The sequence below is a fragment of the Oxyura jamaicensis genome, chromosome 1, assembly GCF_011077185.1.
Source record: "Oxyura jamaicensis isolate SHBP4307 breed ruddy duck chromosome 1, BPBGC_Ojam_1.0, whole genome shotgun sequence".
Taxonomy (NCBI): domain Eukaryota; kingdom Metazoa; phylum Chordata; class Aves; order Anseriformes; family Anatidae; genus Oxyura; species Oxyura jamaicensis.
In genome coordinates, this window is record NC_048893.1 from 38,632,631 (window position 1) to 38,658,512 (window position 25,882).

Here is a 25,882-nt window from a genome sequence, read left to right on the forward strand (position 1 = left end):
ATAATCCTTGTCTTATTGATGAAATCTGTGAGAGAACAGAAATTGCTGTAGTAGTCTTCTGTTTCTGAATCCGCACAGAGAGCGTTCTGGGGTGCGTGTTGCAAGATGCGTGTGATTTCCAATACCGAACAACAGATGTGCTCCCAGGCACAACCCTTGTAAGCCAACATATGCTGGCTCTGGTTATGTTACATTTGGTAGTGTTCACAGTTCACTGGAGCAGGCTTCTGAATAAGCAGAAGTGAGCAACCCTAAGTTTTTGGGTATCATAGGGTAGTTCTGCAATGATGCATACTGGCAAGGGAGAAGCTGATGTAGATGTCAAGAACTTGCCCCCACTCATCCTTGTACCATTTTGATTAAGTCAGTCGAAAATGATATACGTATTTGGTACCTAAGTGGTATTTGTACAGTGATATTTGAGCTGGGACCATTCTCTTGCCATGCTGCCTTGCTTAAAGCACATGTGCTCCCAGACAAAGGAACCACCTGTACCATTATGGGTGCTTCCCCTCAGTGTGCAGAATGAGATGGCAGCCTGTGAGGGAGGTGTTCTTTCACTGACTAGTGAAATGGTATTCTGGGGAGTTGAGGAGTAGAGATAATGATGAAGGCACGCAAGAGTTCCTCCTTTCCATTTGCTCTAAAAGATTGACTTCATACAGTTGATTTCTGTTTGTTGAGATAAAAATGTTGTAAAAATCTTAGGAAAATTATAACATTTATTCCAAATGAGAAACAATTTGTGATACTCTAGAAGAAAGTTGTGGTCTGATTATACTATCTTATCTCCAAATCCACATGTAGCACATTTTGTCCAGTTTGCAAAACACATCAGTGATAAAAAATGTTGCAAAAAAGTGGAGAATCTATTCCATTCACTTTGGTTTTATAAACCAGCAGCTATGAAAGCCTGTCATGGTTTTTTAAAAAGTTGCTAAAAGTCTGTGTTATTTTTAAACTTTGGAGTCCCTATAAATAAAAACATGTTTTAACTGGAGTTTCTCTCTTTCTAAGTAAACATACTGAATGCTCTTTCTGTGGGAAATCATTATTTCCTCTTCTGTGAAGTATTTTGTTAAATTAGGAAAACCTTACGAAAAGTCCTCATATGATGATAGTGTGTGAAAAATGTAAAATACCTTTTCTTTTTAGATTAATGATCGATTAATGACATTTAGATTAATGACATTGTTTTACTAATAGCAAAAGCATTTCAAAATCAAAATAACTTGTTAGAATCCACGTCTTTATGCTGCTACTGAAATTGTGTTTTGATTTCTTTGACATGATCCCTGATTGCTGTGAGAAGAATCAGTTCAGTATTTTTGTTCTTAGATTCCCCCTCCTTTGTCTTGCAGCTACTTGTGGCAGATTCCATTAACAATTGCAGTAGGAAATACGAGCCACATCTCATCAGAGGCAATTATATGGGTGTCTAACAAATCAGGTAAAAATAAACTTTCCTCCCAGTGGAATCTCATAAAGCATACTTGTGTTTTCCTCAACTGTTTCTTTGGAATTGATCTTAGATAATTGTTTAGTTGCTCTGCACCCAGTGTTAGCTACTTGAAATGAATTACAAAAGGAAGAGTCGGGAAGGGAGGGAGGAGGAATGAAGGATAAGCAGCAAGAAAGAACATTTATAATTATCACAGACATTACAGTTTAATGAAAAGCTTTTACATAGAAATGTGTACCTAAGTGCTTTGTATTTAGCAACATATATCAAATTATTGATGGATGTAGTTCAATTTATTGATTTATAAGTTAGATGTAATATTTTTGTAGCAAAGCATCTGATGAGTATGACTTAGTAAATGCAAATTATTTATAATTCTGGCATTTTGTAATTCCAATCCACAATCTAAACCAGGGCTAAGAAATGTTTACTGCCATTTAAAAGTTTTCATATTGATCTGTATAAGTATTTGTTATCCCTATTAGATAACCAGATACTGGACTTTGAAATTTTATAATTTTATTATTCTGCTTACCACTTATTCTCTCCCTTCTAATTTCTTACATGATCATAAGAGCTATTGTCCTGAGAACTGCTAGGGCTGGATACCAGTTTTTTTTTTTTTTTTTTTTTTTTTTTTTTAAAAAAAGGAATCCCAACATACAAATTTCATGAAATATTTCTCTATTTCCTTAGCAGTTCATGCAACATCAGCTGACAGTTTTGGACTGGAATTGAAGTGGATGAGAAAAAATATGTGGAGACTTAAATAGAATGAGTATAAGGATGGAAAAAGAAGGTGCCATGCATCCCCTTGACACATGGGCTGTAGCGGGAGGAGTGACCCATTCTTGTAAAATTTAAGGGGTGTAGAGATTCCCCCCCTGACAGGAATTTAACTTGAGAGATGAATGAGCCAAACTTGTGTGTGCCTGTGTTTTTCCATTTTTTTTCTCTTTTGTAAGTCACCAAAAGGTAAAAGTTCGATAGAGCTTAGCAAACAGCAGAAGCAGAAATGATTGGTATAAGATCAGTGGAAATCTGAGTAAATGAACTTTCTAGTGCTTGAAGGTACCTGTTCCTTCATCCTGATCATTTGCAGCCCATCAGAATGTAGGATGTTTTATGCTGCTCCCATGTTGTGATGGTCTAAAAATGTACCTGGCACCAGGGTGCTTTTCGTAGCTGGGAAACATACCCTAGTCAGAGCACACTAAGATGCTATCTCACTTTGCAGAAGTGATATTGCATTGGCCATACTTTTTAATATTAACACATCAGGAATACTTGAAAACCTCTTTGAGCTTTCACAGTCTGCCTTAACGACCTGCTCCACTCTTGTCCTTTAGGGCTTGATTGAACTCTCATTGATGTTAATAGAAAGATTCCCATTGACTTCAGAGAGAGTTGATCTCAACTCATCTCATCTCATTAGGTTGTACATGCATGCCTCCTTCCCTTCACTCCTGCCTTGAAAGTTCAGTATATCACTATTATCTGCACAGTTGCTTCCTCATTGCCTTTTACTTGCAGAGTATTGTGGAGGAACAAGACCATAAAACCACTACCCACTCTTTTAAGATCTGCTACACCTATTGGAATGCCTTCAAAAAATCAGCAAATTAATGATGGCCAGTGTGAACAATGATTTTGGGGTTACTGTTACGTAGAAATTAAAGAGGAATCTTTCTAAATCATGAGTTTCCTGTGTAGAGAATCAATGCCACTGTGATCTATTGTCATTATCTTTGTTATTCCTCATTACTTTCTCAATCACTCACTTCCTATGTCTCGTTAAAATGAGACTGTAAACTTCTGAGTACATCAAGGATGTTCTCTTGCTTCTGTTTATTGTTGTCTAACTCACTTGGATAATTCCTCAGCATACAAAAATCAGTAAGAAAAGCCCTAGATTTGCTTAATATCTGATTCATTGTGTATGCTGTTATGTACTGGGGATGCTGCAGATGTTTTTGTGATACTCCTAGAGATTTCTGCAGCTTGTATGTTAGTTTCCAGGAGAAGTGAAAGGGACTGAGACTGGAAAGGGCAGTTTCCAGGACTGATTTGTGTGGGCAGGAAGAATCATGAAGAGTTTCTCTTGTGACAGTGACACATACTTCAGTGTTGTCCCAGGGAGTAGTCAGAGAACAGCTCTGTAAGCTGGAGATGAAACAAACTATACCTGAGGATGTTTGGAAGATTTGAATCAATCACATTGCTCTTCAAGTGAGAGAAATTGAATGCAGATACTCAAATTTATCTGACTTTCTTCAAGATTCAGAATTGTAAGAGAAATAAAAAGATACCTGAACAGTGAAGGCTCAAGTCACTTAGCTTAGGCATTGTGGAATTACTAGTGTTACAAACTTCTGCTCTGTCATAGATACAGAGCTGGTTTCTGTTTCTTCTAGATAAGTAGCCTCTTTTATTGGTCTCCGTAATGATGAATGAACATAATGTCCCCAGTGTTTTGGATCAGCCTCAAACAATAGCAGGTAAAAAGTCAAAGATCTGCTTTGATCTTAGTCCACCCCTGCAAGATAGCTGCTTTGCAAGGCTTCTGCAGAGGAGTTGGTGACTGCAGAGAAGTTGGTGATTGCTGTTGTCTAAGAGTGGTAAGTATGGAAACACAGTCCTACCCATCACGTTTCTACAAATCCAGGAGAAGCATAGACAGTGGCCTTAACCTTAAGTGAAGAGGTTTAGCTGCCATCCATTTCAAATAGGTCAGCAAAGCTGTGGAAAAAGGCATACTTGCTGTTCCCTGGTCATGAGTGTGCTGGCACTCAGGCTCCAGGTAGGAAATATGACCCAGAAGATGCTGCTGAACTGACTGAAGCAGTTTTACAGTCTGCCTTACTGCCATTTCCATCCTCACCTCCTCCACCTTGACTGGTTTGTTTTGTCCTGGAGAAGTACGCCTCTGATGGAACTCTCTGCCTCTAGTAAAGTGGATCATTCAGACTCCTCTTAGTATCTGCACAGGATTGCCAGGAGATGGGGAAAAGAAAGTTCAGCAGGGCAATTGCCTTCCAATCAGCAAGACTCAATTTACTGTATCATGCCACCTCCAACTAGATAATCTCTGTTTTAGCTGTAAGCCCCTTAGTCTGGTTTTCCTCCGTGGAGTTACAAAGAAGACAAGCTGCTTCCGAGCTGGGGTTTGATGACTGTCCATAGGGTAATAGAGTAGTGTAAAAATGATACTTTATCTATTTATTTATTTTATGCTGAGAGTTGGACAGCTGCTGAACATGACCTGCATTATTTCCACACTCCCTTGGGTTATCTTTCAAAAATGAGAGGAAGGGAAGTGACGTGAGGTAAAAGAAATTGATAGGTCCTGTTTTATAACTTCAGCCAGCCATGATGAGGAGCAGGGATACAGGATTTACAATCCTGGCACAATTTTGATAGGGTGAGGCAAAATTACTCCTTTTTTTCCCAACAGCTGAGCAAAAATCCTAACAAGAAAATGCAGCTTACACTTGTGTAATATCACCTTAGATGTTAGCTGTTCCACCATATAGGAATGCTGAGGAATGGAAGGATACTCTGAGGAAAGACTAAGTGTAACAGAACATGATCATATTTGCTGATACGATAAATTTACTGTAGTGTTCACAATACCAAAATATTTTTTCAACATGGAGCTAAGGCAACTGGGCATGTGAGATGGAAATAATTTTTCCTTCTGGTTTGCCTTCTCCCTGTATGAGAAGATATTGGAAAAAGTTTTGCAGTATTTAGCTAAAACCAGTATCTTTTCACAAAATAATGTAACTGTGATGAAACTCCTCATGGAACATTTTCTTGGTCAGGAAATTTTCTCTTGCTGCTCTTGGCATGAAATTGTGTTAGTCTCGTGCAGTTATTTTTACAGGAAAATGGAGTCAGTTCTACCAACAGTGATTCCACCAGCATAAACCAATTTCCCAGTGTGCTAGGGGCTTTATAAAATGAAAAGTTAAATGAAAATACCAACTGTGAGTCTGAACACTTGAAGTGGTAGTAGAACTGTCTGTAGCCCACGCTTTTTTCAGCACGGGAATAGTCTCTTGCAGAGGGCTGCCCTTCACCCAGACCTGCCTTGCAAGGTGGTCATGTTGCCATGTGGAGGAGCAAGCTTCCATCATTCCTGCAGGTTTTGATGGAGTGGAAGTTGCAGGAGAACTGTGAGAGCTCGAAGTTCAAGCCACTTGCAGTTAGCACCAGCTGGAGGATTGTCTCACACTTCTAGAGCAGAGAAAATGAAAATCAGACCCTGACTGATTTTTTTTTTTTTTTTTAGTTCAAAACAAGTGCTGTAAAAATTAACCATTTCCTCCTAAATGTCTTCTATATTTATGTGGCAAAACTGGAAGTTTCAGAGCAGTGTCATTTTCCGAGGTATCCAGGCAAAACATGACCATGGAAAAACACTTTCTGATCGAAGACGATTAGAAAAAACAAACACCTTTAATCTCAAATACAACTGTGTATATATTTTAGAGTCAATTTTAAAAGGTGAACTAAAACCATCAAAGGTAGATTTCTTCCCAAATGAAATCTTTGTTGTTGTTTAGAAAGTCATGAATGGTTTAATATAGGGTTTGACACTGAATGACTACCTTTTCCCTAATTATAGTACTTTAAATGGGAAACTAATAAATGCATTTGTGATAAGTAGAGAAATTGCACAGGTGTATAGAAATTTTCAGAGCTATAATCACCAAGAGAAATAATTTCTTTTATAAGAACGCATGAGGATCGACAGACTCAAACATCAAATTCCAGTAAATTATAGAGAACTACGTGGAGCACATGCATCCAACAGTTCCTTAAAATAACCACCTGCTTATATGAGCTGGAAAGGCATGAATGATTCCTGTCCTGTATTTCAGGAGAAGGTCAACACATGAATGGTCTTATCAAAAAATAATAGCACAGGGTTATGGTTGGATTTATACTGACCAAAACAGCCATAGTGCAGTCAGGCTTTGAAATGACACTGTTCTCTGTTAAAGCAGGATGTAGTGGAGGAGTTCCATGGCTGTTATTTATAAGATTTTAAAGTTTTCATATTTGACTGGCAAGTATCATCCAGTACTGTATTAAAGCATAAGTAATTTCCTCACTGCAGAGATCAAAACAATGCAAATAGTCAAACAAAAAAAAGTTATGTGTACTTGTTCCTTTTATTGGAACTGATCTTGAAAATTTCTATTTAATGTATTTTTTTCCCCCAGATATTTATTAATGTGTGCTCATAGCCCATTTGATAGGTTTTTAGGTGTCACAGAGGTGCAGCAATTAACCTGATATAAGTAGCTACGTTCAACTATGGTGGCATTTAAGAGCTAGTTTGCAGAAGAAAAAAACATGAGCAGAAAGCAGTGCTACATTAACACAACAGGTTCTGCCATGTACAAGCAGTCTCTTCTTGACCCCACAAAACTCCTGAAGACCTAGGAAAATTCTAAAAGTTGTGGAGTTTCCCTCCACAGCCTCTCCTAGTTACAGAAGTGGGTATTTTTTCTGCTGCTTTTAAGAAATCCAAGAGATTGATTAAGAGTATAGCTGAGATTTAGCAGTGACAGGCTGTATTCATAGTACCACACTGAGTAAATTAAATAGGATAGAGTAGATCTAGATTCAAATTCTTTCTCCTCTCCCTGTTTTACAGCAGGTATTTGAACGTAAGCCCTTCTAAGAAAGTGCTTTTAGCACTATGGTGTAAGTTGTTATGATTTTTTACAGTATGTCTACACGTTTTTCTTTGAATAAGATAATTGAATGTACACAGAAATCAAACTTGAGTCTTCTCTGTGTAGGCTGGACATGAGCAACTGGTGATTCTGCTTTCAGGGCCAGTGATAAAACTATCTAAGCAGAGAAACAACCTCAGTAGAATGGTCTAACAGAAGTTGCTTAGGGCTGAGAGGCAGCCCACTGTTTAACAAACCTCTATGGAAGGAAGGATGTTTGGTGTTAAAATATTGTTCTAAATCAAGTTGTGGGAATGCTGGAAATCAGGAGTCTGCAGGGCTACAGACTGAATTCTGAGCTGGAGAGACATCTGTATGCAGTTTGGATGTAGGTGCCCTTGTACTTCTGGAAAGCTGAGTTTAGCCAGAGCCTGGCATATCTCCTTAATGAGCTGGTCCAAGTCCTCATACAGTTTGATCGCCTTGTCCTTTCACTTTTAACTACCTATGTCTCTCCACCTAATAGTTTGCTTTTTCAAGGCTGGGAATCATGCAGAGTTGTAGGACTTAGTTTGTTTTTTTGTGCCCTTTTATTTTTTTTATTTTTTTCCCACATTTCTGCATATAAAGGATGTGTCGGTACTTAATCAAAGATAAGTAATACAGTGGTCTGTATGTTTTTTTTCTCAATCATTTACATAATTAGACTGAGTCGGTGCAAGTGAATTAGACAAACCCTAAAAGAACAGTAAAAATTTAATCAAATAGCCAACAACTGAGTTATTTTAGGCTTAATATTTTTAAGAAGGGGATTTTTAAGAGATTTTAATGATGTCAGAATTACCTAGGTGAGAAGATGACTTTCTTTTTTAATCCTTCAGCTTTTTATCTGAATTCATGTGCGTAAAGCAGCTCCATGAATTTAAAGATAAACACATAATTAGGTGTTTTTAGGATTGTATCTCACTGCTTTTCATATTCTTTGCACCTTAAGACTGCAGTTATTTCTGTGTTTGCTAGAGATATTTAGTCAAGGGAAAAGCATAACTTTTATCTATAGTTCTAGTCATCTATTATTTCCTCAGAAATTACTTTTTTACAAGAAATGCTGTAAACAAATCCATTTAGTAAGTCTAGTAAGTCTAGGAACTAGATGGTGTATGTGAATTGTTAAGACTGTATTGTTAACTTGTTTTTTCCATTTGTTACTTTCAAAGAATTCAAGCATACCAAACAATTTCCAGTTGGAATTACATTTAAAAAAATTTAGCATATTTCTTTTTTATTTTTAAAATACATGAGGAAAGCGTTCTTTTTGTCAAGAGCACAAACACTGGTTTTATTATAGTAGAAAAAAACATCACTGAATTTTTAGAGAGTTCTCATAATCAGTTATGTCAGAATAATTTGCTAAATTGAAGGATTATTCAAGAGACATAGAAACCTGATGCTTCATTCTATGATGATTCTTCCCATAGTTAAAAAAAGCATGTGCTGTGTGTTCCAGGTGTTTTTGTTGTTGGAATCCGTACTTCTGTGAATAGTGATGGACTGGCTGACTTCTAGCTTGTACAAATACTGGAATAAATTCATACTTTCATCCCCTAAGTACTTACCTAAAAAGAGGGGAAAGAGGAAGAATGGGTTAGTTGATACGAGGTTAATAGGTATAGTTCTAGAGGACAGCTTCTCAGTGGTTAGTAGCTTGGAACTCTATAACTGGAAATACTTTAATTTAAAATCCAATAACAGAAGCTTTATTAACTGCATGTAGAAACGCTTAAGATTTTTTATTTATTTATTTATTTTGAATCACAGGTTCAGTCTTCTCTCTGTAGCAAATCCATTGAATAATAGAATTGTACTTTTATAAAGCTGCTGTAGCAAGGCCAGTGTCAGGGTACCAGACTTAAATGGGCACTTCTTGTATAAATGCTATTAGCTGGAAAAATACCCTTGGAGTTCTTTGTTGACAAAAGGTCTCAGTAGAAGCCTCAGCTGGTGTTTCTACATGAAGCAAGAAAAGAAAAATATTAATTAACCCCACTGCTTTTGTTAGTCTTTGAATCAATTTTACTACCTTTCTGCAGAAAGAATTTAACAAATATGTTTTTAGAATTTTTAAATTCAAAACCAAGTCCCATTCCTATGTTGTTCTTTGTTTCCAGAACACCACAGAATTCCTGCTTTGGAAGAGGCAAGTTGGTTGCTGGGGAACATAAACCAGACTGGCTACTTTAGAGTTAATTATGATGTTAGGAATTGGAGGCTGTTAATTAATCAACTAACAAGGAACCATGAGGTAAGTTCCTCTTCTCAGACCTAGAATCTGCTTTTATATGTGAACGTTCACTATTTCATCACCCTAAATGGTTCCATTTTTCTGGTTGCTCCTCATAGGTTATCTCTGTCAGTAATCGAGCAGGCTTGATCGATGATGCATTCAATCTAGCCAGGTATGTTTGCCTGAAGATAATTTATCTTCAAATACATTCTTGCAACAACTCATACAATCATTAGCTCAGCAACTGAGTGCATTTTGAAGTTAAATATGTTTTAAACACACTTTAGTTCTTCTCCCTCCCCTTTTTTGTATGGTGCATAAACATGGTCTGTAGCACACTCTTGATCAATAATTGCCGTAGGGTATTTCCGAGTCTAGAGAGGTCTGATCAATTTTGCAGAAATTTCAATTTAACACTTTGGAGGTAAATAATCTTTTCCCACTTTCTTTAATGAACAAGGAATTTTTTTTTTTTTTCCCTCCTGTTTCTCCCTAAAGCACCCATTTTCTCCTCCTCCTCCTCCCCTCCCCAGCCCCCTGCTTTTTTTTTTTTTTTTTTTTTTTTTTCTTTTGGTGTTTTTTTTTTTTTATTGTAGGCACCCTCAACCATTTTGATTTTTTTTTTTTTTTTTTTTTCCCTGACTTATGCTGTTACATCATTTTTTCCAATATCCTTCTTTTCTTGTAGTCTGCTAGAACAGACTCTTTTTCCACATGACGTTTTTCACACAGAATGTAAAGTCAGAGTTCTGTTGACTATTTCTGGAATTTATACAGCTTTTTGTGTTTTATTAGGACCAGAGTTATATAATTAACAGCTATAGTGCTGGTAGGTAATGCCTTCTTTATGAATTGACACAATGAAATCATTCCTGTTTTGAAGTCAATACATCCAATATGTCGGTAGTCAAAGTGAAGAATGAGAAGAAAATAGTGGAACTTTTCAAATTTTGAGATTGTTGAGGTCCCTGGGAACACTGCATCAGTAAAACATTATGATGTCAAAGGCTGTGTGGAAAGAATTCCTGATGTTACTGGCTTTTCTGTTTGCTAGTGTATTTATAGGCATATTTGAGCAGGGGCTTGCAAGAATTTGCAGTACTGAGGTACATTTCACTAGAAATGGTCACCAGAGATTTTTGAGATTCAGGCACAGTGTCATGCAGAAATTATGGCTCAGTGATTTTCCATCTTCACTGCAGTAAAAAACAGTTCTGTGCCCTACCACTCTGTTCCTGCTGCCAGTGCTAGCCTGAATATATGACATAAACTAGTGATTAGCCCTTACTTAATAGCCCAGAGATGTAGTAGATAAGAAGGTATGACAGGGAGAGGAAGAGCCCCCTTTTGCTTTTTGCACTGCCTTTCATTCTTGCCTTGTATCCTCTTCCCATTGGCAACGTTACAGAGTTATAAATAGGTTATCATTTCAGTGGACCGTGACCCATGTACTCCTTGGCTAGTGGAATACTGCAGAATATTCTGAAATACCTAGACTATTGGAAGAACTAATACATGTTCAGTCAGGTAACAGTCTGTTCCCTTTTTTTTTTTTTTTTTTTTTTTTGGCATCTCAGAGCTGCTTTATGTCTAATAAAACTGAAATAATTTGCAGTTATGCAAAATCAGTATGTGGCTTTCTTCTTTTTCCATGAACTGAATGCAGTCAAATGTGGCTTGACTTTACAGAAAATGTATGCACTGAAAAAAGCTGTTTCTTAAGCTGATTTCTGTAGGTAGGTGTTTTTCTTCTGAGTCACTGCTGAGCCAGTGCTCTAGGATGTATTCTTCATAAAGGCAAGGTCTTGATTCAAGGCCTTCACCATAGTCTGGCCAAGTTTTTCTACCTAAAAAACACCCAGACATTAGATAAGAAACATGTTTTCAAGCATACTTTCCAAAGCAGTTTTATGGATATTGGATCCTGCTGCTTTTTTTCACAGGTAGCTATGCCGGAACACTGTGAGTTTTTTTGCAAAATTTTATGTTGTAAAAACTTGACTTTCTTCTGTTAATGATGAATTGCAGTGGATGGCTACTGCATTTGTTACTCATACACCATGGAAAAAAGTAATTGAGCTAAATAATTACATTGTAAACCTGTTCGTATATGTAGTTACTACAAAAGCAAAAATATTCTTCTAACAGGGATGCACAGTTAGGTTTCTGCTTCTTTTAAACTTCTGACTCCTGTTAGTAGTAGGGCCTTGAATATATGCCTTACAAGCAGGTCTGTGTGTGACAGATTTGGTTGAAGGAGAGATCTAGAGTAGTAGAAAAGCATATTTGCAAATAGATTTATAGTTAGTATTCAAAGAATAGCAATAAGATATGTGGACTTTACTAAAAGTGGTAGATACGGTATACTGTTCTTAATCATTTTTTTTTCTTTTTCCTCTATCATTTTTCTAAAGAAATAATTAAAAAAGTAACTATACTTATGTATAGTTATGTTTAAGATACTCTAATTAGCTGGATAGCTGTATGGTACCTTTCTAAGAAGTGCTTGGCATTTTTTTATTTTCATCTCTCCCAGGCAAAGACAGACCAGGGATAGACCTACTTCTTTCTCTGCTCCTTTACCATGAGCAGGACTAGAGAAGCATTGAGAATCTGCTAGAAAAGGAGTGTTTGGGGGCAGACCTTGAGAGCAGAGCACCTGAACTTCTGGGAGTATGAAAGTGCATGTGAAAGGTCTTGTGGGGACAAGCGGTGGAGAGTTGCATGCTAATGCTGCAGTACAGTACAGCAGCTCTGCTGTGACAGATGCACAGCAGCATCCCAAAAACAAGCTCTGAGGGCTATCAAAATGACACAGACCCTTTCAGTTTCCTCAAAAAGTCCATGTTCAAAAGGCCACCATTAGCCTAAAGGCAGCCTAGCTTTCCCCTCTTGGCTGCAAAGCACAGTTTAGAAAATTGCTTCAGTTTTTGTCAGAGCAGTACCAATCTTTGGATGTTACTAGCCTTGTGGATGTATTGCTGATTCTATCTCATGTCCAATGCGTTTCTCCCTCCCAGTGTAATGTTACATGGTGGGGAGATTAAAAACAGACAGTTGTCTGTGACTGCTACATGAGAAAAGGTGAGTAACCTTATTGACCAGTCACAGAGGTAGTAATTGGTAGTTCAGAATGACTTCAGAGAAGACTGGCTGTTTTAAAGGGTAATTGTGTCCTCTGATGTGGTCCCCAGTGGTACTGATGGGTTATCATCTTGTCTACCACTATAAAAGTACATGTGTTGAGAGAGATAACTGTGGAATACATACTTTTATTTTAACCCCTACATGTTATTTTCAGTAATAAAATAATGCATAAATGAAAACATAACTTCTTAAATCCACACTTACCCTTTTAAAAACAATTTCCAACATAAGCAGTTCTTGTTACTGTATTATATAGACTGTATTTCTTCAAAATACCCCATCCTTCATAGAGATTTCTGAAGTACTCCCTAGTGTGTTGTTAAACTTGATACAGATAATGTCCATTCCACAGCTGAAAGGTTTGACTCATTTCCTCCAGTGTCCTAATATGGTAAGTCTTGATATGATATTCCTATATATTAATGCTAATTGATTTTGTTTCTGAAACAAGTACAGATCTTATTTTTAGTAAAATTTAATAACATTGAGATCTGGAGAAAGCTGAAAAAATATAATTTATTTTGGAGATTTTATTCTTCCAAAATGTTTGCTATCCTTTTATTGTCCAGCATAATGATTTCTCAAAAATAAACATAAATGAATCGTTACCTCCAAGGAATACATTAAGCTCTATAATTTCCTAAACTTTTGCCAATTTTATATGTAAATATATTCCTTCTTCTTTCTTGGTGCATTTTGGTTCCATAAAATTAATCAAGCAGGGTTGAGCAGAATAATAACAGTAAAAGAAAGCTGCAGTTTGCCCACTGTCTTTGAATTCTCGCAAGCTTGTTTGTTTTTCAGATTTTTAAACATAGTTCTGTTCTCAGCTGTAGTACGTGCATACACCCTGCGGATCCAGAGTGCTGTAGCCTTGGCAGTAACATAGCTTATGGAAATACATTCCCAAAATTCTTGAGCAAGAACAGAACCTTGGTGTTCTCTCTTCCCTTCTTCTTGAAGATCCTTTATCTATTTAGAATGTTTTGTAAAGGATTTCAGAACAATTTGAAACTAAGTTGATTGTAGTAAATGGGATGTATTGATGGTAGACTGATAAAGAGAAGATGAATGGAACTGGGTATCTCTTCTAAGCTTTAATAAAGGTAGTTCAGAGAGCTCCAATAAATAGTGTCACAGGAAATAAGAAAGATCCTTCAGTTTCTCGAGAGTGTGAATAATGTTGTCAGCTTCTCTTGTCTTTCTCATTCCTTGGGGTAGGGTGTTAGTGAATATGTGAGGTGGAATGCTTCACACTTTACTTTAGGTGTCCCAAAGGTAGACCAGTAGATCTGAGCTTGTCACCTTGCATGGCACTGACAGATAATGGAGACAAATGCACTCCCAATCTCTCAAAGCCACATAATATGGGATAAGATAAATTACCCTCTTGAGGTTAACAGTCTTTTGTCACCCCTAGTTCTTCCTTGCTGGGCTCTAACTCTCTTCATATTAATCACCCCTCATTAAACAGGTTGAATTAATCCAATATTATGTCAAAGAAGTATGTCTGGTTTGTATTCAGTGTTAATCAGTATTGAATCAGTTGATTAGATGTGATTGTGGATACTTATTTTACTCTCATCTAAAACAGTTATTGCTCGCTCCTGTTCTAGAAGAATCCATCTGTTTTGTCTCTTGAACACTAATGTATATTTAATACCCCTTGTTTCTGCCTCTGCCATAGGCATGTACTGTGTTAAGGTGCTGCTTGGTCTGCATGCCAGTTTCTCAGAAAAAAGGTTTTGATGCCAACATTATCCTTGCTGTTGATCATTATATTGCCTTCTGTTCTACCATTGAAGAGACTGTGGTGGAGTTCTTTGGATGCTCAGATTTTCATGATTGTTCCCTTTTGAGTCACAGGCCTAATGACGATGTGGAACATGCCAAGACTAAACTCATTGGTTACACATTAACAAAGGCCAAAGATAAAATCTGACAGTAGATTTTGCATATTTCCCCACCATGTTTCTTGACTGGATTCATGAGAAATCATAGAATCATTAAGGTTGGAAAAGACCTTCAAGATCACCTAGTCCAACTGTCTACCTACTGCTAATATTGGAATATTGGCTACTAAACCATGTTCCTAAGTACCACATCTTCCCTTCCCTTAGACATCCCTGGGGATGGTGACTCCACCACCTCCCTGGGCATCTTGTTCCAATGCCTAAATACCCTTTCTGAGAAGAAAATTTTCCTAATCTGTTTTATAACCTTCCCTGGCACCAAGGTCAGGCTGACAGGCCTGTAGATGCCCTGGATTCTCCTTACGACCTTTCCTATCAATGGGTGTCATACTAGCAAGTTTCCAGTCATCTGGGATATCTCTGGTTGACCAGGACCATTGATAAAGGTGGAAAGCAGCTCTGCAATCATGCCTGGCAGCTGAAGTGAAGTGGTGTTCTTAAATAATTGTTCTTCTGTTCCAGGGATGCTTCTGTGTCCACATAAGTCTTTGTTGCTTCCTGGCATTCAGTTCTGTGAGCCTGCTTTGGAAACCAGAGAATAGGAGAGAAAGTCTGGAATGCAGTGGAAAACATAGCTCAGTATCTATATGACAGTCACACCAACACATGGTGTAACTGACAGTGACTCGGTCTTTGAGGAAGTGGGTGGGAGAATTAGTAGACCTGAGGGAAGACTGTTCTTATGGGCAGCATAGGAAACAGTTTGACCATTTTGCACTGCTGTCTGTTTCCTGTCACAGGTTAGGGGAGAGAAGAAGCTGGAACCTCTACAGATTAAGATTTTTTTTAGGACAGCAAAACCTGTAGACTGTCTAGACAGTCTACAGCTGTCCCTGTAGACTTCACCAATACAGAGAGCTTTATCAGAAATAAGCAATGTCAAAAGCATACCTTCAGAATTATCTGTGAACTAAGCAACTTCCTTCTTCAGATGGCTTTCATGTAAGTTCCTCTCTCTCAGAATTTCATTAAGCAGGACAAAATCAGGAGCCTGGTGCAGGTATGTGATGAGTTATAGTGATTGTTTTCCTTCCTCTAATCAGTTCTTGACTTGCGTCTTTCCAAGTTCTGAGTTCTGCTGACTCTAGTAAGCCAAAGTCTGAGGGTAAGGGAAAAGGCAGTGTCAACCTACCTTTTGATACATAAATTCAGATTCTTTCCTTGCTTTCACTTCAGATTTCTTCCCCTGCTCTTAGTAGATTTTTTAATGTCCAGAATGTTCTCTCAGCACCAGTGAATCCCTGAAATGTGTTGTACAATTTGCTTCACTGCTCTTAACTACACAACAGAATCAGATGCACAAATGATGCATAACTCCAATAGCAAGAATTGATTTTTCGCATGCTTACTGTCAAGAGTCACTTTGATTCTTCTCTTATGAACATATGCAAACATAAGCTGAAATGTGTATCTCCATGTAAAGCAGATATCAAGGCTGTGATATGTCACATAACACATGGACTGACATAAAGCATATGGAATGAATGATGGCTACCTTAAAACGTTTGTGGCTTTCTATTTCCTTTAAAAAAGGCGCAGCTGCTATGGCCCATTGAGAGAGTATTTATGTCAAAGAAAATACAAGAACTCTTGTAGGAAGCAGTATCTAAATCAATTGCTTGTGTGTTGAACCACCATCACAATTTGTGACAATGAAAAAGTGTTTCTGTGGCATGCGGTGAAATAATTTTGATGAGGCCTCATTTATTAAAATAGTAAATCTATACCACTATTAATCAAGCATGATATAAACTATTGATCTAATACTCACTCCATTAACTAGTACTCAGAGGCACTAATTAAGGGAGCTGCTTAGCATATCTGTTTTTTGTATATGTTGAATTATCAGCAAATGCAACCAGGAGTAATAATGAGGGTTGGGGTTAAACTGCACAGTTTATTTATTTAAATGGACACTATATGAATGTTGGGGTTATGAATAAGCCAAGTCAAACAGGGTCAACAACCCTGGGTATGGCTGCTGAAGTTTGGAAACATTTTGAAGTACAGTAATTAGGCCAGATGAGAACTCTCACTCTTGTTGCTACTTATTATCTAGACCCAACATTTTAACTGGGGCCTTGAATACCTTGACTTTTCCTGACCTTACAATGAACAGGACTTCCAGTAACACAATCAATTGTAACATGGAACCAATTATCCTAGATTTGTTAGAAGACTTCAAATGCTACAATAAATGAAATCTTAACCTCTGGAGAAGGAAAACTACAATGAACATCACTTCAGCTCCATGGTTTAATTTTGATATGCACATATTTGCACCAGCAAATTCAAGAAAAAAATCCTCATATTTATCAGTAATAATTTTGGATATTATATGGAAGCATAAAAATTAGAGATTTAATTACAGGATAACCAGAGTTGTGAGTCCCACTGGCCAGCAATTGCTTCAGTGTAAATGGTGGTAATCCCCCTGCTGTTTTTTGGCACCAGTGCTGTCAGTGGTTCAAATGCGATTATTGATCTTTGCTACCAGAATTTGGCTTTTGATGCCTAGAAATAAGATCAGCTAATAGTTAGAGAAATGATGTTGCCACAAGTAGCTGAATGGTCAGGTGTTTTTGCCTGAATCTCAATACTCCACACCTGGGAGTTAAAGAATAAGGAAAGGGTTGTTTTGGGTTGTTTTTTGGGCTTTTGTTGTTGGTTTTTGGGCTTTTTTTTTAGGAGAGGAAAGGAGAGGAAAGGAGAGGAAAGGAAAGGAAAGGAAAGGAAAAGAAAGGAAAGGAAAGGAAAGGAAAGGAAAGGAAAGGAAAGGAAAGGAAAGGGAAAGGAAAGGAAAGGAAAGGAAAGGAAAGGGAGACATGAAAAAGTATAGTGCTTAATAATAAACTCAATTCTGAGTTTGCTCAAACATACTCTTATAGATGTCATTGCTCATTGAAAACTTAAGGAGTAGAAGGGCTGCTTCATTCTGCCCGTCCCAAAAAATCATCACAAAAGAAAATAAATAATACTTTTAATAACTGAGTCATCTGAAATTGACCTCTACTAGCCCCTGAAATACGTTCAGATTTTACCAGTTAATTTGAGTGACTCACTTCTCCAAAATCAGTTTGGCAATGATGAAAAACATGACATTACCCATTTTTTTTTATTATTATTATTTTTTTTTCATATGGGAAATAGGAGGGAAGGAGAGATACTAAACCCAGTTTAAGGAAAATTTTTTGTTGCATTTTTGCAACTGCCAGTTTTTAAAAGTTTGGGTGTTGTTGTTTTTTTTGTTTTGTTTTTTGTTTTTCCTCTTTTATCGGAGGTGATTAATTAAAATTAACATTAGCCTTTGCATATTTGGCAACTCTAAATCTATGCAAGATAATTTAAACCATGTGATTACTCTGATAATTGCAATGAATTTGAACTGTTCTATGAAGGATGCTTAAAATGCTCTTGTGTGGAGCTAAATGTCACTTGAAGAGTCCTCAGATATTTTGCATGTAAGAAAACATAATAATAAACATGCTTCACTTAAAACTGTCATACTCGTTGAATCCTTTGATGTTGGAGAGGTTGAATGCTGATTAAATTTAGCACTTAAGATGGGCTTGTTAGCCAAATGATCCTGTTATACTTATCAAAATGCAGATGTGCATTCCTGTACTATTTATGTGGATGTCTAGAGCTGTTCCAAATAATAATGCCTCCATTAAGTCACTCTGGATGTCTTAAAAAAGCAGAGTCTTTATCTGGACCTAAGTCAGCCCAACTTTGAGAATGGAAGATCAGGTAGATCAGGCTTTTACACTCAATTTCCCTGAGACTTCTTTACAGATTGCTCATCAGCCTTCTATGAGAAAGCATTATTTTTTCAGCTTTCTTTCCTGAATATAGATGACAGGTATTGTAAGTTTTTAATCTTTGAATTTCCAGACTTGTAGAAGTGAGACATTTCTTCTTAGAAAGAGTAGTCAGACATTGGAACAGGTTGCCCAGGGAACTGGTGGAATCACCATCCCTGGGAGTGTTCAAGGAAAGGTTGGACCTGGTGCTTAGGGACATGGTTTAGTGGGTGACATTGGTGATAGGATGATGGTAGGACCAGATGATCTTGAAGGTCTTTTCCAACCTTAATGTTTCTGCGATTCTAAGTGGAAGGTGACATACATGACTACAGGAGTTTACATCCCTGTTGCATGAGTTGCCTTGCTGAAAGCTTGTTTTCTGTGTCTGGGTTCATCATATCAGTTCTGCCACAGCATTGCTGTTAAAGCAATGTGGAAAAATATATCCTGAATGCTTCAGCCAGGGCCTCAGTCCTCAGTACTTACAGAAGAAATTAGGGTTAGAAAAACCAAAATACAGTAAAGTTTCTCTGTGACTTAGTCTAATTCAGACACTTAACCATAAAGGTAAAAGAATGTGTCAATGAGTAAGAATCCAACTTATTTTAAACTGAGGGATAAGCTCATTAACTTTGTGGGTTAATGAGTATATCTAATTATTCATATATTGTGCATGCATAGAAACAGAACTCATGTTAAAACTGAATTGCATATCTTATGTTCTGAAGAGCTGCTTTTTCCCCCTTTGAAATTATCCAAACAGAAAGCTAGTCATACTTTACACATTTCATAGGAAACAGATGATGCAGGGTGAGTTTTAAATCAGTGGCAAGTAAATCACCTCATTTCCATTGTTTCAACAATGTCTATCAGTTTGCTGCCAGCGTGGTTTTTCTAATTTTGATTTAAATACATGACTTATAATGACTTTGCTGGGTGGTGGGACTAAGGGATTTATGGTGCACTTGTATATGGGACTCTCATCACTGTACGGCAACCCTGTCGTTTTTGTGACAGAGTCTGTTTGACTTGTGCTAGATTTATGATAGAAATAATTCAGAACAGAGTAATAATTTTCCCTTGGCAATTACACTACCATTTGGTACTTTGTCCCTAAGGGGAAAATGAATGTGCTGGGATCTGTCCATAAGTTCAGTGGCTCAGTGTAAAGAACAAATCAAGGTCAGAATGCAGCTGAATACACACTTATGTTTCATAATATAATCTAGATCTCTAGCTTTTATCTGACTCATTAACAGCTCATGTAATTTAAAGATTATTTTTGATTGGTATGGGATTTTTAGTGGAAATTCTTAGTGAGGGATATTTCATTGCCACAGTCAGAACTTTCTATTCATTGCCTCTTTTCTTTATAGCAGTGGCAACTGTTGCAGCTTCTTCAGTGTAAGCGGAATACTAGCTTGTTAAAGGGTTGGTGCTTATGATATTATATAATGTCCTACTCCATTTTATATATATATTACTTTTGAGAGGTCTTTATCTGCCTCTGCCCTTATCATAAAAATGGGGAATAACCTTTTCACCACACTTTGTCAGCAGCCTCTTTAGACATGAAAAACCTGCTGGGCCAGGATGTTTGGCTAGAGATAATTTGTCTAATAACTAAAACAAATCTCTTTGCTTGCCCGTGTTCTTTTTCTCCTATTTAGTTCAGCAGGTGACTGAAATCCAGGAACACAGATGATAAAACAAACCTTATGTTTTGCCATGTTTCTGACTGATGCTAAAGTTCTCATGTGTTAACAGTGGCTACAGAGAGATTGACATAATGGTAAAGAGAAGGATAAGGACAATTATATTGAAAGTGATAAAACAGCCATGGTTCTCAAATGTAATCATTTTGATTAAATTTTGCTTTTGTAGGCATGTCCTTTTAAATAGCTGAGTATGAAGGAGACTGGCTAAGAGATGGCTCGTAGAGACTCTTTTCTAAGCATGGGCTCATTTCTATGTGACCAGTGATGCCAATAAAAAAAAATGAGAAATGCTTAACCTGAACGTTGCTTTGCATTCAGCCAGTGTTTATGAATCAACAGCTGTTGGACTGCGTATTTTATATGCTACATATTTGCCATGGCTATCCCAGATTCTGGTGAAGAATTTTGGTTGCAGATACGTTCTTGCTAAGATTCTCAGATGGCTGCTCGATACACACTAGGAGAAACAATATGATTGTCTCAGACCAGTCATAAGTTTTGTCATCACAATGTTTCTGTAGTATTTATGTTTGTTACGTGGTTTTGGTATAGCCTATAATCAGTTATTCCCTGAGTGACAGACAATATTTCAGTTTTCCTCTGAGATGGCTAGGCAGTAAAAGAACCTCATCTCTTAGCCTGAGCTCTGGCACATTTGGACTTTGGAAGACAATATCTGATGGTATTTTTTGCTGGACTTTAAAGATAGCAATATGATTGATAGCCAAAAAGACACAAAGGAAAAAAGGATTTCTGTAACTGACCTTCCAGTGTCATTGTTGGAAAAGACTGATAAATCAAGCTGCATGTGTAGAGTGTGTACAAAGCTTAACTTAGGTTATTTTCCGCATAACTTTGAGTAAGTAATAGCAGACAATTATATGACAGTGAAATTATCTTTTTCCCCTTGTTGGGAAAGTTGCTGCTGTTACTTTTCGTATAATTGTAATCTACAGGGACCTCCTTTCATCCCTGACCCAGCCCTCAGGATTGATTCTGTTGATCTGAGGAGTGGATTTCAATGATATTATGCATAAGTGTTCTTCAGGAGTCAGATGCAGAAAGAGAAGGAAGTTCAGAAGGAAACAAGAATAACTCAGTCTTTGCCATAACTTGATAAATTTGGAAGTTAGAAACCGTGAGGTGATGAGAGCAGCAGTTTCCATCATGAACAGGATGAGTAGCATCACAAAGAATCACAATTATAAAAGTGATTAGGAAGGCCAAAAGCTCATGAATAAGTAAAAGATCTCTTTGAGTTCATTTCTTATGTTTCTTTATGAAGAAGTTAAACTTAAAACAAAAATAAATCTGGTTGTTTTGCAGTGATGATTCCTCTTATGTGCTTAGTATAGAGAGACTTAATTTAAACATGATCCTAAATGTCCATTAGCTCAGCTACAATAAACATTCATCTGTTTATTCCTTAAGCAGCATGTTTCCAAGAGCCATCCCTCTTGTTTCTCGCTCCACACTTTCTCATGGTAATCAAATTATCAGTAATTATAATAACAAAACCCATAATTACGTATATGCAACTTTAAGCTAGTTTACCCATTTGCGAACATTCTTCCCAAGGTATTTCAGTCTGCAGTTGATCCAGCCTGCTTCTGGCTCCATTGACTATAGTTATACAAAGTAATAAGACCTAGAATTCACCTTGATGATACTCTGCTGCTTCAGAAATAACAAAGACCTATAAAAATGAAATAATTCCTCTCTCTTTCTCTGACTTCACATGCATTGAACTCTGTCCACTACCCACTCTGAGAGCTCCATTCTTATTTCACATCTGTTCAGTTCCTGAGTGACTCAGTGAACTCCCCAAGTGATCTTGTTTTTCCTGCTTGAATCTGCTGTAACTGGAGCTGAGAACAGCCTTGCTGACAAAATGGGGACAAAGATGACATGAAGCATACCAGAGAGTGGGTCATCACGAGGACAGGGGATAGATCATTTTGAAAATTGATACATGAACTCACATCTTTCCCAAAAATTCAAAGGGAAAAGGACATAATCCTTCAGAGAGAGTAAGAATTACAATGACCTGCATGGATGTGGTGCAATTTGAAAGGAAACTGTGGATTTGAACCATACCAAAAAGAGCAGCAGATTTTAGCTTGGTAGTTCTTTTATGCTGTTACAGCTTAGATCAGGATTTATCTAAACATGTACGTACTGGTCCATTTCTATAATGATCTGTAATTTTCTTTGTTTGCTGTACTAAACATTCAAAGTATGCATCTTTTTCCCTAGGCAGTGATAGAAATTAAGGACACCGTTGGCAACCAACAAGGACAACAATAGTCTGTGAAGATACATTATAGTGTAGCCTATGTTAATTTGAAGCTGGTGAAATCCAGCTTCCTGATTTTAAGTGTTTAATGAAAGAAAATCATTATCGTGTGTCTAGGCAGGTAGAAAACTCCTGTGGGATTTAAACACGTGTATCAGGAGAATAGATCTGTGTGTTTCTGGCAAGTTCACACCCACAGGGTTACACTTTGTTTCTGCAATCTGTATAGTTAAGAAAAAATGATGTTTTGAAAAAGAAAATGAGTGCAAATTGTAAAACTTGATGTTTCCAGTACTTAGTTCTAAAAAGCAGTTTCCAAATGCTTGTGTCTATATTGCACTATACTTGTAGGGCTATTCATTTTAAAAACCTTCTTGAAACCCTGCTGAACTCTTTTTCCTTTCAGGGAGAGGTCTTTTCTTCCAGTAAAAGAATAGGACAAAATTCTAGCAGATTGATTTATAAACATTTGGAAAAAACATAGCTTATATGGAAAGTGCTGAAATATTCTTAACAAAAATAATGTCATTGGATACTATTTCAGTTTAATAAAGTAAATTATTTCAAAATGGCTAGAAGACAAGGCAGCTATGAAGGAGAGAGAAAGGAAAAGGGAAGAAAACTGTGAAGCTAAACGATGCTTTTTCACAATTAGATCTTCCTGGTTGCCTGTGGCCAGCTGAAATGTTCTCTGAAACAAAATGTCTCAGGTCGTTGATTTTATGCAGATTGCTTTCTATCTTATATATTAGCAAAACAACACTTTTTTTTTTTTTTTTTTTTAATATAAAGTCAGTTACTTCATTATTCATGTATTTTATTGCTACTGGAATCTATATAAATTAGGGATACTTTGTCTAGTTTTCTTTCATGTGTGTTCATGCCTTCTTTCATCCAGTCGGTAGGCTTGCACTGTGTTACTGTTTTCATAAGATTGACTTTTATGTCATTATGATGTGATGAGTTTATCATGTTTTTCTGCCTTTTAATTTCATTTGAAAAAAAAAAAAAAGGAAGTAATTTTTTGCCTTATCATGTATCTCCTCCAAAATCAATTTACTAACTTCATTTATTGTGCAGAGCTGGTTATTTGCCACAGAATATTCCTTTGGAGATTATCAGATACCTTTCAGAGGAGAAGGATTTTCTGCCTTGGCATGCTGCCAGCCGAGCTCTTTATCCTCTAGATAAATTACTGGACCGCACAGAAAGCTACAGTATCTTCAATGTAAGAGATATATATAGTCTCTCTCCCTCTACCTCTCCCAATCCCTTTCACTCTCTCTCTCCATGTCCCCCTCTTTCTCTGTCTCCTTCCCTTTGCCTACCCCCTTTTATTGCCAACAGTTGAACTATTCCCCAGTTAGATACTGCAAGTGACATAGTGTTACCATCTTTCTTCCTAATTGTTCTTTATTTAAACAGCAATTGTCAAACTTTGATTCATTTGTATTTGAACAGTGATAACTGTTTTTTGAGACCTATGTGAGTACTGGAAGGAAAGGTAATTATTCCTTCTATAAAATATTATAACAAATAAAATATCTCAACAAAGTATTTCACTTAAAAGAGCGAAAGTAATCTATTTGCAGATTATCTCTTTTGAGGAGCCACGCATCTATATTTAGATTGATGCCCAAGCTCAGCAAGAACACCAAATGCAGGCACAACTTAACAGGATGCACGCAACTGAAGTAAAGATTTGTAGTCATTATTTCAACCAAAGAGCAATGGTGAATTCAATGCAATCACCTTAATTAACAAGGATTAGATCACCATTGAATCAGAATCCCATTCATAATTGGGTCCAAAGGGACAGCAGTAGCAACTAGAAGTAGGTAATTAAGATTGACATGACAAACATTTTAACATTTTACCTGGAAAAAAAAATCTAGCTATGCTGAAGCATGTCTAATGAAGCACACAGGCTTTGACTGCAGTCAGTGACAATTATGAACACTTTTTATTAGGTTGGTTGTTTTTGTTTGTTTGTTTTGACTCACAGTGTAGTTCATGTATTCTACATATTTTGAACGGCCAGCATACGGTAATTTTGTGTAATTTGGTAAAGATATTCAAAAGAAGGAACTCTCTAAAGCCAGAAATGTTTAGAAATGCTTTTCTTTGTTCTTGAACATGTGTTTGTGTGTGTGTGTGTCCAGACACACACACTCAGAAAGCAGGAGGCTAGAGATGACACGCTGTATGTATATATGTATAAATGATATTGAAATAATTTGTGGTTTTAGTCTGTTAGTCTGCACAGAAAAATTCTTACCAGACTGACATTGCTATTTCACTTTTAAACATGGCTGTGTAAGGAAAAGACAATTTTAATAAACAAAAACAGTAAAATTCACAGCTGGGTTGTATTTTATCACTCCTGATGAGAGCTTTGAAAGCAGGGGTGATAGCAGAGGAAATAAAAAGTCTTTTTAGTCACAGAATAACATATCTGCTAGAGAAAGCTGCAGTATGAATCTCCTTTTGTCCTGACATCATATATACATACCCATGCATCCATAATAATAAAATAGATGCTATTCTATGCAGTTCCTTATATTTCAGTTCTCTTTTTCAAATTGGTGAATTCCCCTGGCAGAATATTATGCTGAATACAAGGACAGTTGTTTTCTTTGCAACTGGTCAGGATATGGAAATATGTCTCTGTGTAAAAAGTAAAAGTAAGCTAAAATACATCTTGTGCTGGCTTTGTTATTTAAGCACACCAAGAACCTGAACTTAAAATATAGTGTTATTAAATGTACAAAGCTCATTTGCAGCCACATTGTTCAGTATTCTGAAGTCAATTGACTGTATCTATGTAACATTTTTGCCCTGGTTATGGCTATTAAAACAATATTCTTTTAAAAATGAACATGCACGATGTAGTCGAGATCAGCCATTGAGCTGTTGACAGTCTTGCAACTTTCCAACCATGTATTGTAAGTTCAGAATAGCATATTAGAAACTCTTTTTAAATTGCTAGGTTTTATAAAAATAAATCAGCTAATATGAGGCATCTGATCAAGTAGCTGTTCTGCAAATTATGTCTGAATGTAGCAATGAGCAAAGATTATATGTGGATATGTTACTTTGCTAATTGAAAATCAGAATCTTTGTAAGTGGGACATCATTTAGGGATAAAAAAGAAAGGCAAAACCTCAATAGACAATAGTATTTTAAGTTTGAACCAAAAATCAAAAATAAATGTTAACACTGAATATTCTTTTCTCCCTCAGGAGTATATTTTAAGACAAGTTGCATCAATGTATCTCAAGCTTGGATGGCCAACGAATAATTTAAACAAATCGCTTGTTCAAGCATCCTACCAACATGAGTACTGTTATATTTGTCCTTCCTTCCTTCCTTCCTTCCTTCCTTCCTTCTTTCCTTCCTTCCTTCCTTCCTTCCTTCCTTCCTTCCTTCCTTCCTTCCTTCCTTCCTTCTTTCCTTCCTTCCTTCCTTCCTTCCTTCCTTCCTTCCTTCCTTCCTTCCTTCCTTCC

General features: G+C 36.9%; 1 protein-coding gene across 2 annotated transcripts in view; it reads left to right on the forward strand.

The window, feature by feature from the left end:
- TRHDE (thyrotropin releasing hormone degrading enzyme) overlaps positions 1-25,882 on the forward strand; it is a 213,483-nt gene that overhangs the window by 159,391 nt on the left and 28,210 nt on the right. For both annotated transcript variants that reach the window (XM_035336824.1, XM_035336815.1), the window contains 5 exons: positions 1,362-1,450; positions 9,321-9,454; positions 9,553-9,608; positions 23,457-23,604; positions 25,619-25,716. In XM_035336824.1, coding sequence (XP_035192715.1) covers positions 1,362-1,450; positions 9,321-9,454; positions 9,553-9,608; positions 23,457-23,604; positions 25,619-25,716 — 525 coding nt within the window. The remainder of the gene's footprint in view (positions 1-1,361; positions 1,451-9,320; positions 9,455-9,552; positions 9,609-23,456; positions 23,605-25,618; positions 25,717-25,882) is intronic.